The sequence below is a fragment of the Falco peregrinus genome, chromosome W, assembly GCF_023634155.1.
Source record: "Falco peregrinus isolate bFalPer1 chromosome W, bFalPer1.pri, whole genome shotgun sequence".
Lineage (NCBI taxonomy): Eukaryota > Metazoa > Chordata > Aves > Falconiformes > Falconidae > Falco > Falco peregrinus.
This window is the reverse complement of record NC_073743.1, coordinates 1,338,097-1,354,594: the sequence shown is the minus strand read 5'-3', so window position 1 is coordinate 1,354,594 and position 16,498 is coordinate 1,338,097. Positions and strand designations below refer to the sequence as shown.

The 16,498-nt window shown below is 36.4% G+C and overlaps 1 protein-coding gene across 1 annotated transcript in view; it reads right to left on the bottom strand.

The window, feature by feature from the left end:
* The window catches only part of LOC129783094 (guanine nucleotide-binding protein G(q) subunit alpha-like), a 126,867-nt gene that overhangs the window by 81,285 nt on the left and 29,084 nt on the right, over positions 1 to 16,498 (bottom strand). Inside the window, exon 2 of the mRNA XM_055792783.1 lies at positions 10,811 to 10,995. Within this exon, the coding sequence (XP_055648758.1) occupies positions 10,811 to 10,995 (185 nt within the window). The remainder of the gene's footprint in view (positions 1 to 10,810; positions 10,996 to 16,498) is intronic.

The following is a 16,498-nucleotide window of genomic DNA, read 5'->3' as shown; positions in this document are numbered from 1 at the left end:
TTTATCTTGACCCACAAGCCCTTCATTTTCTCTCCGCTATCCAGTTGAGGAGGGGGAGTGACAGAGTTGCTTTGGTGGGCACCTGACATCCAGCCAGGGTCAACCCACCACAAATATCCAGTAAATTTTTGCGCTGTTTTGAGTAGCTTTATTTTTTAAGTTTTAAATTTTCAAAGGCCAAGGCAGAAATAAAAAGTTCCAGGCTGACAGAAAAAAATAGACAAAAGGCAGAAAAAGAACCAAAGGAAACCCAGAAAGTTCTGGTTTTATGAGGAAAAAAGTCATTGAAAAGCCTTACTACAAAATATTTCAGCTTTCAGAAGTTCCTTTTCAATGCAGATTTTGAATGAAATAAGCTTTAAAAAAATGCATAGGGTCATCAATGAGAACAAGAAAAAGTCTATAAAATGTTTCTTAAAAATAAAAATATTTAATCTCAGAAAACACACAATTTTATCTGATTACATGTTTTTGTGAGTTAAGTAAAAAAACCCTCACCTTTCAAGAGCTTAAAATTACACAAGAATCTTCCTATGTGGTTATGACATGCGCCTTTAAGAAGCAAGTTTAGCTTTCAGAGGCTGATACAATTAATTATCCTGGCCTTAGTTTTATTACCAAATGATATATCAACATATGACATTATGCCTTAGATGCAGAAATGGAGGGTGTTGGTTTTTTTTAATGGAATATCATCATGATTCCTACTCTTAATAAAAATCATAACAGTAAAGAAAACTCTTATAAACCAAATGATTCACATCTTTTCAGTTTCTGAGAAAGTGGATCGATAACTGATACTACTTTTGCATCTATACCCAGTTCAAAAGAAACACTGGAATACACTGCAGAAAAGTTATGTTATGTCAGAACACCTGTTAAAATGCTTAAATGAGGCAGAAATCCTGTTTCTCTACCAACTACAAGTTGCTAGTGTAGTCTGAGTGAACCCTGCAGGTGTAAAAGCTATGTCCGTTTTGTACTCAGCAGATTCCTGTTTTAAATAATGCTTGAAGGAGCTTTGAATAATTGGTGCTACCACATTTCTCCAATGTCAAGCACCTAGTTGAGGAGAACCAGCAGTAAAGAATAAACTATTAGACTACCTCAAAAGTAATCATAATTGAATAAATGCACTAATAGAAATGTGCACACAAAAAATGTATTACAATTTAGTTCTAAACTAGTGTGGCCCTATAAATGGTACAATTAGAAAAAACAAGTTTGCAATCAGACTTTCCAAGGTCGAGATGGTGCTTTTCTTCTAAACATGCACAGCAAAACCTCTGTAGATTACAAATAGATATAGACTAGGTATGAAAAATATGACCAAACAAAATCCAATGTCAATAATTTTGATATCGCTGGTTTTCTTTTTTGGATAAACAGAAATAAAACCATCAAAATAGCCATGAAGTGGTGCAATTGGCACCACAAAGACTGCTATGGGATTCACCAGGGTTACACAACTGGTGTGTTAATACCTCTTACTCCATGGCACGTTCCCATTCTCCCTCCACCCAGTATATGGCTGTACCAGAGTCCAGAATGGAAGCAAGTGTGCCCAAGTTTTTTTTTATGTTCCAGTGACAGTTACTTTTTTGCACAACCTGTACAACTGGCAGCACTTGGTTCTCTGGTCAAAAAAAATAGCTGGATAAGGACTGGAGGCAACACGCAAAGAACATCTGCACACTCCAAGAGCGCTCATTTATCTGCTTGCATAGCCAACAATACATACTGAGAGCATATGCTCTCAAAACAAGGCTCATAGCTTATTAAAGAAAAAAAATCTAAAAATAGAGGGACATCTTCAAACAAACTACTTGGCACATAATTTACTTTTTGAAAATTTTCAAGAAAAACTCCAAATTTGTAAAACATGTACATGCAATCTATTGTTACACTGTATACAAATTATCTAACAAGGTTAACTAAAAAAACAAGCCAAATTTTAACTGCCCTATTGGTCACATGAAGAAAAATGGAAAGTCATCAACCTGAAACAAACTGAATTAGCATGAAAAAACTCTTAATCTTAACAGCTTTTTCATAGTATTACTTGCCCCAGCCAAGGCATGCATTTCATGAACTCTGATGCACAATACAGACCAAGAGCTGAGAAACCGAGAGCCACATGAGAATTAGAGAAGTGTAAGAAGGGATTCAAAGCAACTCTGTTACCCTTCCAATCCAAAACCAAATTCTGTTTTGTCAAACTCAAGACTGTTCACAGAAGTCACTTGCTCATAACATATAATTTTCTACCTATCCAATAGCTTAGGTCCACCATAATATCAAATAATCTACAGAAGCCAGTCAAAATGTTAATACTTTTTTTGCCAAAACTGAGGCATGCAACAGAGGTTTTGTGCTTTGATTCTGGAAAAGCACATTGTCAAAAGGAAATGAAAAAACCCCACCAATAATGTCATACTTAAAGATTTTTCTTTGCCAACCTCCCTTTCCAGAAATAAAACACTGGACCTTTCTCTCATGCCTCACCTTTATGTAGTCACTTACAGTTAGACTTTTTATTCACTTTACTGTAAGAATAGAGGTACATGGGTCCATATTCTGAAAACAGGTAGGCATATGATCAGAATCGTATAGTGTGAATATGTAATCAACTCTAATGTTTAGACTTTAGATCTACATTAATCACAGAGAAAAAAAATGCAATAAAAAAAAAGTAGACAAAGTAATTATGTGAATACCTCTATCAAGCAATACATCCCACTATAAATACAATAATAATGATAATATGGATTGATGTTGGGTGAACTTACTTTAGAATAGGATTAAAGAATATAACCATTATAACGTTTGTTAACCACTGTAAGACATCCTGGACCGCCACGTATTAATCATCAACCTTCTGTGACCACTCTGTTATCCATGGTTGAACATCCTCCCATCTGTCGACCTTCTAGGTTAAAACGTTAGTAAAACACTCTAACAGGAAAAGACAGATAAGAATAGAAGGAGCAAGCGGAAAAGCCAATGGTCAACAAGGACATAAATTACTTCAGACTAATAAGAGCACTGCAGGTGTGCAAGACTATCACGTATCAGGCAAGAGGTGAAAAGTACACCATGAGGAAGGCCTACGGCCTTCCTCCCAGACACCACTGCCCACGTCTCAGAGACCCCTGCCCACAATTCTTGAAGGATTTTGCGCAAGCGTGAAGGACTGATAAGCTAATTAACATACGAAGCGAGAATAGGCAGGATTAGGTAATGAATATGTGTAGACGTTAATTGAATATTCATTATTTCATTGTATAAATATAAAATGATTAGTTACTTTAGACATGCACATTTGGTGAAAGGATCCCCCGTACATCCAGCGCTGCCAATAAAGGATACTTAGTCACTACGAAATTTTGACTTCGTTCTTTAAATCAGGATATAAAACACAATTAAATAAGTTGGTTAATTTTAACTTTTTAAAAACCTCACAAGTCATTTGCTTAACAATTAGCCAATTTTCTACACCAAAGCTGAACTGTATATTAGAAGGAAACTTTCTTGCATTTCAGACATTACAACTTTTACCGCATAGGAAGTGCAAACTGAAAAAGAGAGACTGACAAAATCTTCAGAAAAAATGGCCCATTTTAGCTGATGGTTTCTTAATTCATGGCAGTAAATCTTCAAGCAAAACTTTTGAGATAGTAGAAACGAACAATGAAGGCATTAGACTGAAGAGTATTTAGCAATTTCACATAACATAAATGGAACATAACTGGATCAGTCAGTTTCCAAAAAAAATGTTTACTGGGGGAAGGAAACATTTTTTTAAAGTTTCAGAGGAATTTTAAAAAAATATTTCAATCTGAAATTTATTCAGAATTAAATGCTGAATTATCTAAACACATAACCTGTACAAATGAATGAACTAATTAGAAAGTTAAATATTTTAGTCTAAGAAAAAATTAATTTTTATTTGCATATTAAATATTATATATAATATAAATACTCATGTAGTTATATAACTACTGTTAATAAAGGAAAAAGTAAGAATTGTTCCAATACTCTGACATCTTACTCATTACCTTAAAATAAACTCCAGATCTCTATTACATAGAAAAGTTGCCCTGAGAGTATTTCACGTTTTTGTCAAAATGCATGCTCACATGAATGTTTCTTTTCAGATACACAATAAGAAAAATAACACAATAAGAAAAATAATGTGACAAACATATCTGAAGTAAAAGAGAAAGAATACTTATAAAAAAGAAGTAACAATGACAAAAAAAAAAAAGCTAGAAACATCTTCCTATAGTTATTGTCCTTTAACCCCTGCAGGAACAATTGCAAAATCTAGAAGAATATGTAAGCAAGCATTTTCACCGCCCATTCTCTACTAGCAGTAAAATGGTGGAATTGGAAAGGTAAAACATGGACATCACACCCCACTCATATGCTTTTGGATATGACTTATCACTCCCCATTAGTAAAGGGTAGTTAATCACTTAAAAAATTATGCTTTTTTTAAAAAAAGTGCTTCTCTTAAAATGAAATATAAAAGAAGGAATGAAGAAATTTTAATGCACTGCTAAATGAGTAGCTAACATTGAGTTTTCAAATTTATGTTTACAGTATCCTATATTTGGCATATATATTCCATAATCAAAGTCCTGCTCTTTTCAAAATTAAATGTTAGCACATGCATGAACTTAAATGTGATTAATTAATTGAATTTTGGGGGCTTGCAGCTGTTCTAAAATGTGAACATTCAAGTAAGTTTGCAGAACTGAAGGCTTAGATCGTCTCCTCATTTCATATAGGTGAAATTACCTATAATTTTACTGGGAAGGTGAAAAATGTTTGCTTGTATATTTCTATGTTTAGTTTTAAGAAAGATATTCTCAGCTGAGTGACCTTGCTAACCTAACTTTACCTATGATACACAATCATTTTTCCTACACTTGGAAAAAAATAAATCTAAAAGTCACTTCTCTTGGGATAAAATATGAAATAGTAAAGCAGATAATAAGAGATGGAAAGAAGTAATTTACAAATTTACTGGAGCAATATGGACAAATGCAAGAAATCTCTGCTCTAACCAAAAGGTAAACAAATGAGGGAAGTAAGCAACATGGTAGGAGGTGGCCAGGATATAAGTTACTACACTGATAAAAAGATTTTTAAGAAAAGGTTTGCTTCAAATATAATGGAAAATGAAAACGGTAGAAAATAGGACAATATGGTAAGGTAACAGGTAAATACATAAAAACTTCATAAGGTAAAAAGTTTAAAAGATCAAATGTAAAAAGACTAGAGAGGGGCCAGTTAGGCAAAACAGGAGTAAATGACTGACAGAGGGAGACAGTTAAAAAAAAAAGAGAAAAGCAGTTGGGGAGAGACTGAGACCTATTTAGGATTATGGAAGTCCTTGTGGAAGTTCATTCTTTATGAAGCACTGAGGAAGAAATTGTTCATGGCTTTATTGAAGCCCCTAAAGCTCTTTGATGAACATAGTGGAAAATTACTTTGAGGGGGAATTAGAGAAAACTGGAACCTAATAGAAGCGTAGTATTACAGAAAGCTTTTTAAAGGGTAAAATACAGTTATCGCTTTCAGGATGGTTGGCATGCACGGAATCTACATCACCACAGTTCCCTAAGCAACACACCCTGCCAGCTCAGCACATGCTGATAGGAGTGACAGAGGGTGGAGCAGAGTGGAGACACTGCGGCCATGCTCTGTTGTGCTCCCTGCAGGAATGGGAACTCATGGCACCACACAGCTGATAAACTGCATACCAGTTGTCACATGAAGAATCCATGAGATGTCTGTGGCTGAGCCAACCATTGTGGTGAAATGACTCTCCTCAGCTGAAATAATCTCATTGTAATACTAATGCACACCTCCATCTTAAAGTTACCCGCCTCCAGGGTACTACTACACCTCACTGGGCACACAACACCAGTTAGTAACAACAATATGTATGACTGGAGTCACTCAAGCTCCACCCAAATGTGATGGAAATGGACTGGTCCTGGACTGAAATAAGTCCAGGGCAGGGGGAATTGTTGTCTAAACTCCCAGATTACCCAACTCTGATTCAGTGTTCACAAAGCTAGGTCAATCTGACCCACTCTCTGAAGTAGTTATGAATGAAGGGACTTCTAATCAAGGGAGTCAGCCTTGGGGAGCATGAGAAACACAGAACAGACAGTGAAAAGAACACCGTTATCTAAGTTACGCAGAGAGAAGCCTTCAAGTGAGGAAAGTTCTGGCTATGAGAGGAAACAGGATGATAAGGTGTTGCAGTCCACTGACATCAACAGAAAATTAGTTGAAAACAGGACAAAGGTAATAGTGGTAGTAGGAGATCACAACCTCCAACTCAAATAGCCCCCCTCGAAAGAGGGCAAAACCCCGCTTGAGGAGCATGCGTAGCTAGCAGAGAACTTCAGTAGTGCTATCTGAGGATGCGTACTAATTTGCATTAGAAGCGAGAGGCTTGTAACCAGTCCTGTGTATGATGAATGAATATGCAATGTATTATGAAGTATAAAAAGCGGACAGATGAGGGGAGAAGTTAGGGAAGAGTCCATTGTAATTTCTGGGATCAGTCAATGGGCTGAGCCTGTCTTCTTCCCCATAGGGACGCCTATTGGGTAAGAACTTTGACTTATGTGTGCTAAATAACTAACTCATTCTAGCTGTTGTTAGTGATTATAGTTTGGTTGTATATCATTTCAAGCTTGTTTTTGCAGGCAGTCTCTATCACTGGCAATCATGAATCTTAACTTGTCACGATTTTATATTAATAAAGGGTGTTATTCTGTAAACTGTTAGTCCTTTGTGGGTGCTAGTAGTCGCTGGCAGTGGATAACATATTTGAATAACGTGGGAAAACCCACTGAGGGGTCCCCCTTATGCTGTTGGAGTGTTTCCCTGAACAAGTCAGTCAAATCGCCCTCCGATCCAGTGGGTCTGTTCAGTGAAGGGTCCCTATAATGGGACGCTGACAGACTGGTTGGGCACAAGGGTCTCAGCTTTCCTGGGGCGCTGATAGACAGAACAAACACCCGGGGCTGATGGAATCTCCTCCCCCCCCCCCCGCCTTTCACATGACAAACATCCTCATGGGAGGAAATGTAAAGCTATTGGGGAGCCATTTTTACCTCATGTCAAACAAGGCTCCAGAAAAAAAAAAGTAATCTTTAATTTCTTTATCTAAATAGATGTTAATTGATTATGATACCTGAAATCTTACTACACTCTCTTCGATGTTGGCTGGCTCTTAGGTAGTCTTCTTGCCAAAAAAAAAATTGCATCAGGAACTTCACAGTATTAGAAGCATTTAACTGTCTGCAAAAGTTCTATTTACTGGGTAATTTTTTCTTTATTTTTGTGTGCCTGGAGGAAGATATCTGAGAGTATTAGAATATGTTGAATACTAACTAACATGACTAGTATAACTCCCTTTTCCCTGCAACCTGCTTTTAAACTCTATGCTTCAGGTTTGAGACACTGAAGAATACTGTTTGCACAGATGGCACAGTTCAGTTTTCTCCATCTGCTTGAAGGGCCACTTAATTATATGCATTCCAGACCAATAAGCTATTCATTAGAAGCATTTCATTTCAACATCCAAAGAATATAATTCTTTTTTAAAAAGGCCAGAAATCCCACACATTCTGCATCATCTGAGAGTCAATGAACCTCACACACAGCTTGCACGCTGCTGCTTTGGATTCAGTCCTTCATACTCTGGCATATCAGGTGGGGTATATGAGGGAGGTCCTTTTCTCCAACCTACGTTTGTTCAACGTGAAAGTTCACTGAAGAGATTCAAAACATTTAAGACTCCAAATTGTTTACTTGAGATGAGAATGTATGTAATTTGACTCCATACCTGATCCTGATGTCTTACTTTTGTCTGTGTTTGTTACAGTAGATTCATCTGACTTACGAGAGAGGAAGAAGCTATCAGCAAAGTAAAGTTGGCCTTGAAAATAAGGTCAGTAAGTTTTTGGACTTTAAAAGCATTTCCCCATACCTGCTTATTTTAATTTTTAAACATACCCTAATAGGAAATAGGCTTAAATAAAGAAACAACTTCACCAATAGAGCCACTCTGAAACTTACAGCAAACTTCTTGGTCTACAATAACACATGATTTTATGTTTTCAGTCTCTATATTTTCTTGTAACCTGTTCTGTTACTATCTTATTTACATTAGATATCTTGTTATAAATATTTAAGAAATCTCACATGAAATTATGGGCATGGATTCACGTAAGATTTCCTGCCTGCTAACCACTACTAAGTGACACCTTCCTGACAGTCTGTAAGAGGCAATTCTGTTCTGGAAATTTCATTGAAAGAGAAAAATAAGGGGTAAAAGTGGTAGTAGTTCTTTAGTACAGTAGTAGAGGTTTTTTTTAGTAAAACTTCTGTAACAACAGGAGAGAAAAAATAAAAAGCCATCCTTCAGCAATATTAGACATGAAAAAAGCCAGAAAAGAAGAAATGGGGGACTACATTACCTGGAGCAATGGCTTCTAAGCCACTATGGACAACACTGGGAATGTCAGAAGTTTAATTTTTTAAGTTAAAGGTTTTCTTAATTCAATATTTGAAAGGACTGACAGGAACATAGATACACAGGTCAGATTTCTAAAAAGACAGCTTTTTAAAAGATTTTAAAATATATACATCTATAGCTTATATTTTTTAAAATTTGACTTGAATGTCAGTAGTTGCATGTGAGTTACTATTGTATATTCACAAAAATGTTGCAGACAGGCAATTTTGAGAATTGCTCAAGTCCATTTCTGCAAAAAAACAGAACAAAGCAAAACAACCACCTAAGCCTTTTCTGTATTTTATAAACTGCTTCTCCAAAGTTCAAGATGCATATAAAAACTTCACAACTTTGGTTAAAAAATAATGGAGAAACAGTAACGGTTACTCAAAAGTAATCTAAAACCCAATCCATAAGCCACCATTTCCTATGTCACATCCCTAAGAGAAGAGATAACCCTCACCCATTATCTTAAACCTCAGTAGAGCTGATATTCTGGAGTTGAAAAGAGAAAAAAATGTGATGAAAAGTATGAGGAAAGAAGTATGATACAATGCCCTATCATCAGTTCTGAGACATTACAATGTAAACACTAATATTTACATTTCTCAATTGACTTTCAGTATTCTGATAATAAATCTGTCAAAGAGCCTAGATTATTATAATGGAGGACAATGCATTTCACACTCTGCCTCTTTAATTATATCGGTGACTATGAAGCCAACACAATGCTGGAGGAACTAACTTCCTTAACTTAAAACATGCCTCCATTGATGATATTAAAATAATCCAGCCTAGATGTAATTTTTTACACTGTACAAAGATCCCAACTGCCTACTTAGTTGAACTTTTTAAATTTGATAAAAGGGTCACATCACTGTTTTCTTTAGGTTCAGACACATAAACATCAGCTTGAGTTGTAGTTTTCTAAGCTATTGTGCAAAACAAGTACCATGCTAAAAATATGCTGTTACTCAAACTTTGAGATATTCTCTCCAGACTGAATTTCCTGATATGAGATTCAAATTAATAGGAAGTAGCCTTCCTGTGTGTTTTTTAGTTTGCAAGGCTAATGAGTTTGCTTTCAACGAAGAGAAAAAAAAAGGGGGGGGAAGACAAGTTTGCATTTTTTTAATTCCCCTGTATTAAAAAATCCCAGAGTTTTTAAAGGAATTGCACCTAGAACCTGACAACTTGGCACATTTTACTTTACTCTGCACGTAGCCCTATTAGAACTGATGAGAATGCTTGTGAAGTAGTTGAGTACGTAAGAGTTGTTCACTTTCACTCAAGTTACTTTTATAGAGAGAAAGTGAACAGCTCTAATTAGAAAGGTCTGGCCACATGTATACAGCTATGCAACATTAATTTACTTCAACTATATAAAAACATTCTATATAAATTAAAACCTCAATTTGAACAATAATTGTAACAAATATATACTTTCTAGTATAATACAAGGAAATAATTTACTGATTTATGATTGGGACTTTCATATACTACAGCAAAGTGACAGTCAGTACCAATTCTGACAAAAAATGTGCGCTTCACAATCAATCAACTAACTTTTTAAGTCAGCTTGTTAGGAAATTCAGTGTTTTATGTACAACAAAAACATGAAGCTGAAATACACATGCAAATTTCCTTTTTAATATTAGTTATACCATTTATACATTTGATTTCAACTTCTGAATGGAAAAAAATGGTCAGGCTAATCAAAGATATACCTTACAAAATGCTTTAAATGTATTTTTTCTTTCTAAATTTCAATGATATCATCACTTTCAAAAGAATTTGCTTATTTTAAGGCTTTGTATCAAAAGTTTTATTTCGTAATATACTCACACAGAAGCAGATATCCCCACCTATTTTTCTAATAATTTTATTTTTTCCCCACATAATATTAACGGAAAACCTGAAGTAGTACTGGTACAAACAAGAAAAATGTCTTAACTGTGCTATGGCCAGAACAAGGGCTGGGAGGAAAGGAAAAAAGCTAAAGTCACAGGCACACACCAGCCTGCCCTTTACCCTCTTGCTATGACAACCCCCCCCCCAGACATCTTGTTAAGTACAGCACCTGTGTTGTCAGAGCAGTGCAAAGGGCAGAGAACTAGAGGCAAGACTGGAAGAAGCACTTTTCTTCTAAACTTTAAGTAAAATATAATTTGTAAGTGATATACACTTTTTAGAGACCTTCAGTACATTTCCTAAAGATAAAAGAGGAAAAGTTTCAGCTATGGAAATAAACAAAAATCTCACCTTATTATGTTCATACTTGTATGGGATTTTGAGGGTATCCATGGCTCTGATCATGGCCTGCATTGCTGTAAATATATTCTGGTACACCAATTTTGTAAAGCCCCTTTTGTCTTCATCAGAATAACCTGATCCATGAATGATTCTCATCTGTTTGATAAATGTGCTTTTGCCACTCTCTCCTGTGCCTGCAAGACAAATAAGAATACTTTCAGCCACTCGACATAAACATGACTTTTATGCACAAAGCAGACAGCTTGTTCAGTGCAGGGCAGAACACTGTCAAGTGGTTATGGTGCTTGCTACAAGGACCAGTTCAATATCAAAACAGCAGTAACACAGTAACAACTGAAGCGACACTGAATTAAAACTTTTATTTTGAAGACAACATAGAAGTAGAAAAAAAGATAGCAATGAATAACTAAACTAATAACTAAAACTAAGTATACACTCCAAAATATCTAGAATATACCACTGTATTTAAAATTATAAGCATAAATTTCCATCCCTGAAGATATAGTTCTCAACAATAACTATAGGGAATCACTATGAGGTGTTCTATTACAAAAATACATAGAGTAAGAAAAAAAATTATCTCACTTGGCCAACGTTCAGGACGTTATGGTAAGCAGCAATATACAACCAATACATAAATTTGTTAGAAAGGCAAATAATATAACAATTACAGTTCTGCAAACTTCAACCTCAGAAACATATAAAATCACCTTTAATTAAAATTTGGCTCAAATTAGTTAACAAAGAGTCATTACTTCCTTTAAATTTCTTTGCATCTTTGTACTTTACACAAAGCACAAATAATAACTTATAAATTAACATTCTGAATGTTTAACAATTGGTTACAATCTGCTTGTTGAGAATTTCACACAATATATCACACAGCATTTTTTTGTTTGGCCCAATTCAGTCTCTCTATGATTAGGAGAGCTTATCTAAGCTACAAATCATATGAATAATTTATAAGGAGGAATCAAAATTTAGAACAAACAGTTGCATGTCCATATGAATGCTGTATGTTAACCTTGCTACTTAGCCCCCTAAGAAATGCAATGCATTTACCTGCATGCAGCGCTTCTTAGCCTTTCAGCTGGATTTTATTTTGATCATTTTTATAAAGCCTTCATGCCTCATTCATGCACTAATATTTAGCTTCCAGGACAAAGCAAGCCTTATACTTTACATGCTTTAGATGTCTCAGAGTAGTGTATTTCACAATCAGTGCAATATAAGGTTAAAGCATGATGCTGTGCTGGCAACCCTTAAGTACTTCTGAGGTAGTACACTGCAAAATCTAACCTGGAAGTCTATAAAAGCTTTTGTCTTTACTGTGCGTGACTGTTCACTCAACTCCTGCTTAGATTTTTGGCTAACACAGCTCATGCTAAGGCCTGATGTATGCTGGAAGCAGCGCTGTTAGGTCAAAGCCAGAGCACCAGGTAGGCAGGACAGGTGGCCAGAAAGCGCTAAAGGGCTATTATACAGCCATCATCACAGACAAATTGCTGTCTCAGCAGCCATCATCTTTTGCCTGGCAGTCTCATCAGAATCTGCTAACTTATGGAAATGGTATAGACAAAACCTCCATGCTAGAAGGTATAAAATATTAGCTTACCCAAAAAGCTTTTGAAGTGTATCCAACAGCAGCTGTACTGCTGAGGCTCTCATGCTTCCTGGTACGATTTGTGGTTCTTTAATTGGATTACACTGTACTAAGTCTTTGTCAGCCTAAGACTAATAATAAACTATATTTGGAGATCTAAAGGTATGCTAAAATATGCAAAGATTATGATTCACTGGTGCTGAATTAAAACTATTTTTACTCCTATCTTCAGCTTTTCTGGAAGTCTGTAAGGGAACAGCCACACATACACACACACACATCAAAAAAGTATACTACTACACATACATATATAAAAACGTCATTTCTCTCTTCTTATGTGCTTCCTCAAGTCTGTTCCTTCTTAGATCTATGCTCAGTAAACCATCCTGTTTCTTCCCACAAACTAATCTTGTGGTTAAGCCAGCAGCAACAGCAGAGAGAACATTTCTAGTCCTCCTTAACTGCATGGAGTATCACATGTCCTGTACTTGGGTCATAACAACCCCATGCAATGCTATAGGCTTGGGATGGTGGTCTCTTCTCCCAAGTAACAAGTGATAGGACAAAAAGAAATGACCTCAAGCTGTGCCAGGGGAGATTTAGACTGGATATTTAGAAAAATTTACTCACTGAAAGGGTTGTCAAGCATTGGAACAGGCTGCCCAGGGAAGTGATTGAGTCACCATCCCTGGAGGTGTTTAAAAGACTTATTTAGATGTGGTGCTTAGGGACATGGTTTAGTGGTGGACTTGGCAGTGTTAGGTTTACCGTTGAACTCAATGATCTTAAGGGTCTTTTCCAACCTAAATGATTCTATGACACTATGTACAGTGGAAAAGTGTGAAAAGTAGTCCTGGTGAAAAAGGAGATCATGGAAAATTTCTAGCACAGAATGCACTAAAATAGAATAAAATAATATGAATTATAGATCTAGTAAAATTTATGGGATTGCACAGAAATTATTAGGAAGTGAATATGGTCATTTTCAGCACAATATACAGGAACTTATGAAATCTTTACATTAATAGCTTCTCTGTTATAATCTGTTACCGACAAGAAATGCACACAGAAAGTTTCAAGTATTTTTTTTTAATTATCAAATCAAATATTTCTGTAAAAAAATAAATCCTCTTTAGGTGAAAAGAAAGCTGTTTAGTAGTGGCAGAACACCAAATACATGCATGTGTCTAGGAATTTGCTCAGATACTTCCCCCACAACTAGAATAACTGGGAATAAAACAAGCAACATTATTAACTACAACAAAACAAGAAGTTGGGAATAATGAATCTCCAAGGTTAGCTAAGCAAAGCTGCAATGGTTACAGCATTATTCCTGGTAGGGAGTGGGTTTTAAAACTGTTACAGCACTGAAGTCAAACCTTGATTTCACTATTTTTATATATTTTTGATCTTTTAAAGTCCCATGATTAGTATTATGAGAAGATCAAAGCACTGACTGATATCACACTCATAGCAGAGCCAGGAAGGTAGTCAAGTTGCTTAAATGCAGCAGTAACCCCTTATACACAAACATCATGCACAATTTATTGCATTGCTACTATTTTTCTGGGCACACAACCTGCAAAAATGAAACTACAAAATGGTAAAACAGAATAGGCTTTGAATCATAGAATATCCTGAGTTGGAAAGGACCTATGAGGATCATAAGAGTCCAACTCCTAACTCCACTCCTCCTGCTCTAAGAGCATTGTCCAAATGCTTCTTGAACACCAACAGGCTTGGGACCATGACCACTTCCCTGAGGAGCTTGTTCCAGTGCCTGATCGCCCTCTCAGTGAAGAGCTATTCCCTAATATCCAATCTGAACTTCCCCTGATGCAGCTTTAAGCCATTCCCTCATGTTCTGTCACCAGACACCACAAAGAGATCAGCAGCTCCCTCTCTGCTGCCCCCCTTGAGGAAGTTTTAGACAGCAATGAGGTCACCCCTCAGTCTCCTCTAAGCTGAGCAAACCTAGGTTATCCTCAGCCACTCCTCACAAGTCATGCCCTTGAGGCCTTTCATCATCTTTGTTGACCTCCTTTGGACACATTCTAATAGTTTGATGTCCTAGTACTATGGAGCCCAAAACTGCACACAGTACTCAAGGTGAGGCCACGCCAATTCTGAGTATAGTGGGACAATCACTTATTTCAACAGGTTAGCTATACTGTGCTTAATGCACTCCAGGACACGGTTGGACCTTTTGGCCACCAGGGCACATTGTTGACATATTGAGCTTACCATCAACCAAAACCCCCAGATCCCTTTCTGCAGGGCTACACTCCAGCCTCTTGTTCCACCAGTCTATATGTACATCCAGGATTACACCAACCCAGGTGCAGAATCTGGTGTTTGTTTTTGTTAAATTTCACACGGTGATTGCCCAGCACTCTAATCTATCAAGATCTCTCTGTAAGGCCTCTCTACCCTCAAGGGGATCAATGGCTCTTCCTAATTTGTCCTGTCATCTCCCACCAGCCCCACTAACATTTTTCTCCACTGAATGAAATTTTAGTCATTACAACTGGAAAAGGTGAGTCTGGATCTCTTGATGTTTTCTAGTATTATACATAATTATCATGTACCAAAGCATATCTAGGGAAAAAAAAAAACCACAACAAAACACATTTACCACACAAATACAACTTTATACTTTGTACATTCTGCTTTCATGAATTATAGATAAAATATTTGGTGCTCGATTTTCTAACTGATATTTAAAATAAGTAGTATAATATCTGGAAAGTATACTTAATATATATTTGTATATAATAGAAATGCAGATTAAACTGCAGTATGTTATTTAATTTGTTAATTTTTAATAATATGTAAAAAACTGAAGTGCAAAAACATAAAAGTACACTTTCCAAAGCGGGGTGGGTGGCAATATTTAACATATTTTACATTTGTAAGGTCTGTTTTGACAGCCTAACATTAATTTTTGACCTCTCACTTGTATTAAGGGCCTCCATCCAGGAAATCAAAGGATATTGCAGAGCATTTTGTTTCTTAGAATGTATAAATGGTTTCAAAATGAATAGCTTTATCATACCAAAGCCAGCATAAACATATATTTACTGAAAACAGAAGTTATAGGAATAGTTATACTTCTGTTATAGTGCAATATTTATGTCAAGCAGCATGTTTTATATTATTAAATATCACTATCTTAAATGAGAGACTAAGAACAGCAAGTGCTTCTTTAAGCTTTGATGGGGTTTTTCCCTCCAAAATGGTTGGCCACTTTTTCCAGAAGAGATATTCACTCAAATTCTAGGCTTTAGCCTAGATATCATGGAGCATTCCTTCTGAAAAGAATTACTTTTCCTTATAATAACCAAACAGAGCTAGAATCATAGAATGGTTTGGGTTGCAGAGATATTCCAAATATTCAAAGATTATCTAGTCCAACCCCTCTGCCATGGGCAGAGACACCCTCCACTAGACCAGGTTGCTCAAAGCCCAATCCAACCTGACCTTGAAGACTTCCAGGGAGAGGGCATCCACAACTTCTCTGGGCAACCTGCTCCACAGTCTTATCACTCTAATAATAAATAACTTCTTCCTAATATCTAAATTTACCCTCTTTCTATTTAAAACCATTACCCCTTGTCCTATCACTACAGGCACTGGCAAAAAGCCTCTCTCCAGCTTTCTTATAAGCCCCCTTTAAGTATTGAAAGGCCACAATAAGGTCTCCCCAAAGCCTTCTCCAGGTTGAACAATCCTGATTCTCTCAGCCTTTCTTCATAGGAGAGGTGTTCCAGCCCTCTGAGCTTTTTTGTGGCCCTCCTCTGGACCTGCTCCAACAAGTCCATGTCTTTCTTGTGCTGGGGACCCCAGAAATGGATATAGTACTCCAGGTAGGGTCTCATAAGAGCAGAGTAGAGGGGGAGAATCACCTCCCTTGACCTGCTGGCAACCAGTACTTTGCTTTAGAACATTTTTATATGTTGTTTAGTAGTGCAAAAGAAAACATTATCATATGGGTTTAGATGGTACAAAACATAAATGCAGGTCAGGCTGGTTCTTCTAACATGATGGGTTAAGAATGTTTTTCCCATGCAGCT